General features: G+C 48.5%; 1 protein-coding gene across 1 annotated transcript in view; it reads right to left on the bottom strand.

The window, feature by feature from the left end:
• Positions 1 to 3,639: 3,639 nt before the first annotated feature.
• Positions 3,640 to 9,592, bottom strand: part of WNT7A (Wnt family member 7A) — a 34,848-nt gene continuing 28,895 nt past the window's right edge. Inside the window, exon 4 of the mRNA XM_040076742.2 lies at positions 3,640 to 7,016. Within this exon, the coding sequence (XP_039932676.1) occupies positions 6,537 to 7,016 (480 nt within the window). The 3' untranslated portion in view covers positions 3,640 to 6,536. The remainder of the gene's footprint in view (positions 7,017 to 9,592) is intronic.

Raw genomic sequence — 9,592 nt, 5'->3', positions numbered from 1 at the left:
TCATCCCGTTGTTATATCGGCCCAGGGGATGTTACAGACACCCCGAGTTTCCCAGCCCCTCTCCCTCGTCTTTCTGAGGAAGCCTGGCTGTGCTGAGGCACTGCTGGTTTGCCAGCTTCCTTTTGGGCTCTGATTGATTTTGCACTGTCTTCAAAGCTGCTCTGGCCCAAATAAACACAATATATATTCTGGAATGCTTTTTTTCTTTACTGTTTAATCTGAATTCAGCTCATGTGACTCACAGCTAAAGATGGGCAAGCGTCAAAATATTCTGATGAGTGCCCGAGCTGAGCACAAAAGGAGAGACAGAAGAAGATAAATTGCCTTTCTAACTTCTCAGAAAGGCTTTAATCCATCTATTTTTTTGTTTTAGCTTCTGTTCTAATTCCCATAATTTGTACTTAGCCGGTACAACTCAGTGACCCCAGTGAGTCACCTCACATCCCCCTCTTTCGGCGGCAGCAAACTCCGTGTGCTTTAACACTGCCCTATTAAACACTTTCCATTGGAATATTCCCCAACTTTTCTCTATGCTTCCAGGGCTGAGGCATCAGAGCAGTGTGCCCCTGCTCTGTGGAGGCTTTGAGCTGAGTTTCAGCTTGCCAGAGGCTGTTTGTTCCCCCCGAGGAGCTGCTGTCCACATCCCCTCCCTCAAAAAGCCTGCTCTGCTATCTCCTTTGCCTCCCGGCTTTGCTGATCACTCGACTCGAGGAGACAAAACACGAGACCAGGTTCCTTCCATTTCCCCGGTGCATGACTCATACTTAATGTGGAGGTTATATTAATTACTGTGTGCTCAGCATTTAATGAGCCTGGGAAGAAGTCTCCTCTCTCCAGCTACCCAGAACACGCAGGGAAATCACGGCATGCAGTGAATACTTTTCCCAAACCCTCAGACCTGGATATGTATTTTATACAAGGAGGCAAATCAGTCATTGCTCCAGTTCCTTAAGGAAATGGATGGCAGGAGCTGAGAAATCTGGGCCATAGTCCTAATTCTCTCACAGGCTGCCTTTGTGCCTACTGGCCAACCCTCCTGGGCTCTGTCTCCTGATTTCCTGTCTGTTTGTAGGGATAATAGAGGCTGGCTGGGACCAGGCTCAGCTCAGAACATTTGTACAACTTGACATCACAGCACTAGAGAAGGCCAAGAGGAATTATCCTGAGGTTTGTTTCAATACGTGGGAAACACTTTTTTTTTTTTTTTTTAATGGATGACCCATCTTCCAGTCCTGTGCGATGGTGTCATGGTCTAACATGACTGCCTGCACTGGATCTACTCTGTCTTTCCCCATTGACTTCTTTTTCAAGGTGATGGGTATTTAACATCGTCTGTAGGATTTTACACTAAAAAATACTCTGTATGTGATGTCCATAGTACGTATTTCCACGGGCCCATGTGCAAAAGAAAAGTTGCTAAGTACAAAATTTCGTGTGAGAAACAACTCACAGAACAGGTTTCTGGCTGATCCAAGGGAATAGATGCTTGGATTTGGCTTGATCCAAATGAAATTGCACTATGGGCTGTGCAGCCACGGGGCAAGCTCAGCTTTGGCTGCAATCTCCATTTTGCCAAGCCCTTTCTGTTCCCTGCTGGACTCAGTGTGTGCCTTTCATGCATTGATTTCTTCAGGGGTTTTCCTTCTTGGGCTTTTTCCTTTGTATTCCAAAGCCTTTCTGGGGTGCACCCTGGCTGTTACAGCCCTTCAGTTTCTTTTTCTCTCAAATGTCTTTTTCTGTCTCCTAGTTAGAATTATGGAACATCCTAAATTGGAAGGGACCCCCAGGGATCCTCAAGCCCAGCTCCAGTCCCTGCACAGCCCCTCCAGCAATCCCAGCCTGTGCATCCCTGGCAGCGCTGTCCAAACGCTCCTGGAGCTCGGGCAGCCTCGGGGACATGAGCAAACCCAGGGAGTCTGTTCAGTGCCCAGCAGCCTCTGGGGGAAGAAGCTTTCCCTGCTCTCCACCCTGAGCCTGCCCTGGCCCAGCTCCAGCCGTTCCCTGGCTGCTGTCCCTGTCCCAGAGCAGAGATGGGAGCTGCCCCTCGGGAGGAGCTGCAGCCCCCGGGGAGCTCTGCCCTCAGTCTTCCCTTCTGCAGCTGAGCAAACCCAGTGCCCTCAGCCACTGCTTGTAGAGCCCCTCCAGACCCTTCCCCATCTTCACTGCCTTCCTTAGGACGCTCTCTCACACTGCAGTGACCAAAACTTCAGGCAGTGCTGGAGGTGAGCCCGCCCCAGTGCAGAGCAGAGTGGCGCAGCCCCCTCCCTGGCCAGACTGGCCATGCTGGGCCTGGTGCCCCCCAGGACGGGGATGTCCCCCCTGGCTGCCAGGGCTCTGCTGACTCGTATCCAACTTTACATCCACCCTGCAGTTCAGACTTGGAGACCTTCTTGCTCCATCAACCTCCTTGGTTACAGGCTGGGGACAAGGGACAGTATCGGTTAATATGCATGTTTGGGACATTCACGGTGCCTATTTCCTCATCTCTATTACAATGAGAAATGCAAAAATATTGTCAGAAATACCTATACGGCATCCTCATTTGAATTTGTGCATTGACCTTTCTCTGTTTAACATATCGATTTTAAAGTGTGGTCAGTTAAAAAGAGTTTTGTAATCTACAGTAGAGTTCACTGAGAGCCTTGTGCAATACGGTATCTAGCCATTATTTGCCTTTTCTAAGTTACTGGCTCCCCTTACAATCACTTAAGTACCAAATGAGCTACTTGAGAGTGTATTTTAAGGATGTTTTCAGATTAATTATCACTGTTGAAAGACACATCTCCGTTGGCTTTGTGAATACATGACAAAGAAAACTTAATCATGGACTGATCCATGTTTTATGTAAGTGCTTCTAGTATCAAGCTGAGTGAACTCAGGTCCGTTGTCCTTTTAGAAAGGCCAAGCGGTAAAATCCTTAAAACTTATTTGGGAATCCTGAGGCAGAACTTCTCCATTTCCACAAAGCAGGGTTCCACTGTGGGATGGGGAAGGGAGGTTCCACAATTAGCAGCTTCCCAGCTTGCAGCCAGGCTTTTTCCCTTCTGCTTCCCACCGCTCTCCCTGCCCCTGCTCCTGGGCTGTGCTTCTTCTGTCTCTGTGCCCAGCGCTCCCCTGGCAGCGCAGATGAAAAGATGTATTTCCCTTCCAGGGCTGCATTGTCCTGCACTTGTGTGCATTTCAGTGCCATTGTGAGCTCCTTCCCCACGTAAAAACAGAGCTCCTCTATCCCCGAGCACAAAGACCGAGCTGTCCTGGGGGGAGGAATATCCACAGACCCCTAAATCTTCCCCCTGCTCCTGTTTATTCTCTGTGCCGTTCAAGCCCATTTAGCCAATTAACTCCACATTCATGGCACATTCTGATGGGCCAGATTTCTCCTATCTGAGATGACACAGCCAAATTTCCAAATACTTTCTGGTTGAATGCAGCATTTGGTTTTCCTTGCTCTTTAATTCATGGTTCCCAAACTGTTATTCCAGTCATTAAACAAATCGACTTTTTTTTTTTTCTTCTTTTTTTTCTCTCCATTTTCTCACCAGCAATATTGTAAAATACAGGGAAAATGTGTACCAAATTGAATTCCTTGTGCATCCAGTTTTTTATTATTGTGAGTCAAACTGTTTAAAGATATTTGTCCTTCAATAATTATTCTGCTAGGTGTACATGGCACATCACTGCATACGGAAATTCACAGGAAGCAGGAGTTTTACACATTACTTTTCTATGGTAAAAACATGCTGCAAAATTAACAATTTGTAAAGGAACTCTAATTAGTGAGGAAAACACAATTTCGACTATGATATGGTATTCACTAAATCAAAGCCCAATACAAACTGGGGGGGAGAGCCCAATATAAAATGTTAGATCTGAATTATTTAACCATAATACAGAGTTGTTATGAACACTCCTACTGTCTGAGGTTGCATTTTAAATCTTGTGCGGAACTGAGGAGGACTAAGAGCAGTGACTCAATGAAAACTGACAAGTGGTACGTTTGAAAGTAAATTATGTTAATAACTTTATTTTGATACCCCATTCTGGTGCCTGAATCGAATAAAAAAAATCTATTTTGTGTTAAGTGGCAGGTCTGCAAAGAAACTGTGCATTAACCCCTGATATACATGGCTAGGATTAGGTACTGCATGGGCTTGTGTTCTTAAATAATATATATACAAGGTGTGAGTTAAAACCCGAGTCCTAACGGGTAGGTTGTCAAACTTGGCAGCATCTTTTGTGATGCTTCTGCTTCCCTTCTCAGAATTTCCCTGTTTTCACAGTGCTGGGTGGGAGTTTTGCCTGAGAAGGATCAGTGCACACAGGACAGAGCTGTCCCAGTACCCCTGGTGGCACTTGCTGCTGTGCAGGGAGCCAGTGACACGTTCCCATCGCTGATGTCTCCTTAACTGGGGAGATCCTGCAGTCTGGAAGGAGGAGAGAACCTGGTCTGCCCCAGAAAATGTGCAATATCATCTGTAACGCTGGGCCCCGTTTCTTACCCAGTGAAAAACAACGCTAGAATTAGCCGTGTTCCTTTACCAGTCACAAATGGGTTAAGCAGGAGGAACAGGAGGATTCTAAATGCAGAGAAATATTTCCCACTTGAATGTCTGAAGATATCAGCAGTGATAAAAGGGAAATACCACAAAGGGAGTGCAAAACACCTGAGCTGGGCTCTGAAAAACAAGTGAGTAGTCTTTAAATTTGCCTCTTTAAACTCATCAGAAAGTTTTTCTGGATTTTTGGGCTCTGGCCTTTTGCGGGGGAAAGAATAATGTAAATGCCCAAAGGAGCTGGACAGAAAGTAAGCTTTGTATCCTATCTATGAGAATCAGACGATGTGTGTCATGCGAGTTATTACAGTCACAGTCTAGAGTCTTGCCCTGATGGGAATCAGATTTGACAGCAGCACAAAGCAGAGGTTTAACTGACAGCACACACAGCACATTTGCGAGTCATAACGCCACAGTTTAATGACTGACGCATGTGGGAAGCTAATTCGGATTTTTTTTTCTTGAATGGGATAAATGAGCATCCAGTTAATACCAATCATGAATTCAAGCCATGTGACAAAATTGATGCTACATACCCTGTTCTTGTTTTGCATATTCTGCAAACTGAGCTGCAGGAAAAGCGCCAGTTTGTACACACATCCGGAGAGAAAGTTCATCCTGCTTTCTGACACATCCACCAATTGCAGCTGAAAGCATCCAGCTTGCTGCTGTTGTGTTCACAAATTAATTACCCTTTCTCTGTTAAATAGCCTAAGAATTACAAATTGTATGCCTGTTTTGAGAAAAAGTACAGGTTGAACAAGCAGACATAGTATAAATAAAATATTTATATAAAAATAGTCTCTTACAAAATATACTCTCTTATCCTATGGTTGATTTTTCCAAAAGATGGAATTTTGTCTGGATTTTCTTATTTTTTAGACATATTCCAAACAGGATTTTATTAATGCTTCTTTCTTTAATCGAAGAAAAAAAAAAAAAAAAAGACAAAAAACTGGTAAAGATTTGTAACCCCTACCACTCCACTTTTGTTCCAGACAACTAGCAGCAAACAGGAGGAAACAAACAAACAAAAAACCCCAAAATACAGTGTGTTTGTGTATGTACATATATATAAAGATGCCAGCTTTTGTCCTTAAACATCCAGTACTGTAGAACATATCCTGCAAGTCCAACTAATAGAAATATCCTAGTCAAGAATAATATATATACAGCTCCAGTGTTTCCTTGCTGATCCTACAAAATTATTCCACAAAGAAAGCCAGCTATCTACTTTAATTGCAGAACGGTTCCAAAAAGGTTGGTAAAGTTCTTCTTTTAATTAAATAAATTAATATTAGTTTCATCTGAATAAATCGTTAAATATTGTTATTATTACGCCCAAGTGTCCCAAATCCCTGCGCTAAAATCTGCAGCTCACACGCACACACGAGAAAGGCAGATAAAGCAGCGTCTACAGAGCCCTTCCACAGTTCTTCTCGCCGCGGCACGGGCCGTGAAGTGGAAAGGTGGGCAAGAGCAGTGGAAGCCTTTCACGAGCGCAGGAGCCCAAATCCGCGTTATCCGCACTGCCGCGGGCAGTGGCTCCGTCCATCCCGTCCATCCCGTCCATCCCGTCCTGTGCAAAGCCCTTTCGTAGGGATCTCCCCCTGCCCCTCCCTGCTCCTCGTGCACAGAAGCGTCCGAGCGCCCCTTTCCCAAACCAGGGATGTCTCCCCGGCTGCGCCTCTCCGCAAGGCAGCCAGCGCTCCTTCCTTTGGAGCGGCAGGCTCGCTGAGATGATCCTTTCCTCTCTCTTTCGTGTGTCCGGTGGCCCGGGGCGGGCTTTGTTTGGTTTTGTTTCTTGGCTGACTTTGTAAGAGTCTGCAACGTGCATCCACGTAAGCAACGAAACGCGAGGAGAGAAGAGAGGGCTCCGCTCATCGGCATCTCTTCGTCTCTTCGGGGAGAGCGGCTCCTCCCGCAGTTCCGCTCGAACGCGTGTGCAAATGTATCCAGGCCGGGAGCAGCCCCGGGCGGGCGTCACTTACAGGTGTACACCTCTGTCCTCTCGCTGCACGTGTTGCATTTCACGTAGCAGCACCAGTGGAACTTGCAGTTGCACTGCCACACCCTGGAGTACTGGTGCGTGTTGTAGCCGCGGCCGCAGCACATCAGGTCGCAGCCGTTGGACTGCTGCGCCGTCTTGTTGCACATCCTGCCCTGCGTGCCCACGCTGCCCGTCACCGGGTCCTCCTCGCAGTAGTTGGGGGATTTCTCTATGTACACCAAGTCCGTATCCATGGGCTTGCGGTAGGAAAGCGGCTTCTTGATCTTGAGGAAGGTGGGGCGCTTGTTGCGGCTGGCCCTGACGGGCTCCACCTGCACGGCCTCGTTGTACTTGTCCTTGAGGATGTAGCCCAGCTCCCGGAACTTGGGCAGCGTCGTCCAGCAGGTCTTAGTGGTGCAGGACCCCGAGACCCCGTGGCACTTGCACTCCAGCTTCATGTTTTCCTCCAGGATCTGCGGTGAGGAGAACAAAGAAGGATGCATTAGCGGCAGGGCGGCTGGACGGGCGCTGGGTGACACTCGGGGGTGGGTCTGTTCTGCGCCGGGGGCTGCCACCACGCACGGGTCACCCTGCTGTCCCGGGCAGCACGCCCGTCAGCAGGACCCCGGTCTGCCCACAGGGCTGATTCCCCTCTCGCTCCAGGTCAGCGGGGAGGATAACTCTGCCCAGCTCTGCAGCCCAGGGGCCAAAGCTCAAACGGGGCCCTCCTCAAGCACAGCTTTTCTTCAACAGGATTGCCCAGTGCCCCATAGTTTCCCTCTGAACAAGCCTCATCTTCCCTTGCGCCTTCGCATCCCCTGAAACTCTGTCCCTGTATCTTCTCCTGCTGTTTACCAGCCCAGTCTCTGCCAAATAAAACTGGAGTGCGGCTTAGCCCCTGCTCTGTGTCCTGGGCCCTGCCGCTGACCCCAGGCAGCAGCGACGTTGGGATAACGCAAGCAAACACACCCAATTCCAGCAATTCATTTCCCACTGTTCCTCTTGCAAGAGGCCACAATAATTCTGATGATGAAATTCTGCCTAACCTGGCAGAGCCCAGCACTGGAAAGCCCAGCCAGAGGGATTATCAGGGCTCAGGGAGTGGCAACATCATTTTTCCCCGGAGAAAACCCAGCTGATCCATGCAGCTCCAAACCTGGGCAGCCAGGAAGGCTGGAGCGAGGTCAGTGATATGGAAATTGGAATTAACCCTTTGTTGCAGCCTCTCCCTTCAGTTTGGGTTGTTTGGAAACAGCAGCCACATCAGTGGGCATCTCCAGCAGAAAAGAGCAGCCTGCCCTGAAGGAGCCCAGTCCAGCTCCTAGGCCGGACACATGTGGGGACCTCGAGCCTAAAACCTCAGTGTGAGCGGGGCAAGCACAGAGGGGTGGCACTGACCTAGAGGAAGCTGTCCCTGCCCTCAGAACGAGAGTTAGAATGAGATGAACTCTAAGATCTCTTCCCATGCAAACCATTCTGTGGTTCTGTGGTTTTTTGGTTCCATGAAATAGTTTTATTTTTATTTTAGTCTGTCAGCAGATTGTCAGCACGTGGTCTGAAGGCAGGATCACAACCCCAGAAAGCACAGGTCCAAGCCTTCGACACAAGTGAACTCAGGTCAAGTTTTGTGCTGCTGGTTTTAAATCAGCTTCTCATGCAAACTATCTAATGACTGCCCTAAAACTCAGACGTGAGAAAATTCCATATTCTGATCTACATCTTAACTTTTGCTCAAGCTTTGGCTTTATCTCGTTATCTTGAGTTTCTCTCTCAGCCACTGCATACTTCTTTTATTGCTCACTCATTCATAAGGCAGGACACTTGGAAGATAGATGAGGAGAAGGAAAAGGAGTTATAGCCCAGAAACCGGAAAAATAACATAAATTCCTTTAGCCTCATTTGTACCTTTTTAAAAGCTCCCTTTTTTGAAATTGAAACTAGCCAGGGATACATTTCTCAGCCCTAATTCGATCGCTGCTCTTGTGGAAGGGGCTGGCCTTACATCCCGGTACCATGTCCAAACTTGCAGCAAAATATTTCCAACCTGCCCGCCGTGGGGATCCGCCAGATTGGCTCGGAACGTTCACCCAAAACACCTCCTGTGCCATCCATCCAGGCAGGGTTTGCCCTGAAGTGTAGTTAGGCAGCCTAAATTGCCTTTTGGGTTATTCCATTTACAGGCAGCAGTGCCTGAGGGGTGGGAGCTCCCCGGGAAGGGTCTGAGCCAGCGGCCGGGGCGGCTGCGTGTCCTGGGCTGGGCTGGGCTGGGCTGGGCTCCTGCCCCGGTCACAGCACCCCAAACACAGCCAGCCCCTGCCCTGCAGCTGCCGGCAGAGCCTGGGCACGGCACTCGGCACTGAAGGGGCTGGTTTGGCCTGAACAGGAGCAGTCTGAGCAATACCAGCTGAGCCCCCAGTGCCACAGGTCCTTACCAGAGCTCCAAAAACACTTGGAGGAGGGCAGGAAGGAGCAGAGGGATGAGAAAGTGCTGCTTTATTGTTCTCTCTTCCATTTATTGGTTCTGTATTTCCCTAAGGTTTACTGGCTACCTCTCTCTTTCCCTCTGCTCCTGTCAGAGGTGCCAGAAGTTCCAAACTCTGTGCTGGAACCTCTCTGCCTCATTTCTGTGCCTGCACCCTGCAGCTGAGCTGCCCCTCCTGACCTGCCTCCCCTAACCCAGCCTCTCCACCTGTGGCTCACAAGGCCTTTTGTTGCTTCTGTTCCTGCACAGAAATCCATCCTCCTCTCTGGGCTTTCAGGGCCCTGTCCTGCAAATTCAGCAAGCGATGAATTGTCTCCAGAGCCTTTAGAAATGGGGCTGAGTGGAACTTGAACCGTCTGGCCTCAGCAAAAGCAAACCCTGCAGTGGTGATTTGATGGTTTTATTGTACTCTGATAGCAGGTGCTTGGACTATTTGTTTCACATTAAAATATGTGGGTGGTGGTATTTTAATGGTATTATATTATTCCAGTACCCTCTGATGAATCAGCTCCTGTAATATGGGATCCTTTGGGCAGGCACAGCAGGCCACGGTCTTTTCCTTGCTTT

The sequence above is a fragment of the Hirundo rustica genome, chromosome 12, assembly GCF_015227805.2.
Source record: "Hirundo rustica isolate bHirRus1 chromosome 12, bHirRus1.pri.v3, whole genome shotgun sequence".
Taxonomy (NCBI): domain Eukaryota; kingdom Metazoa; phylum Chordata; class Aves; order Passeriformes; family Hirundinidae; genus Hirundo; species Hirundo rustica.
Note: the sequence above shows the minus strand (reverse complement) of the source record. Positions and strands in the feature narration are given on the sequence as shown.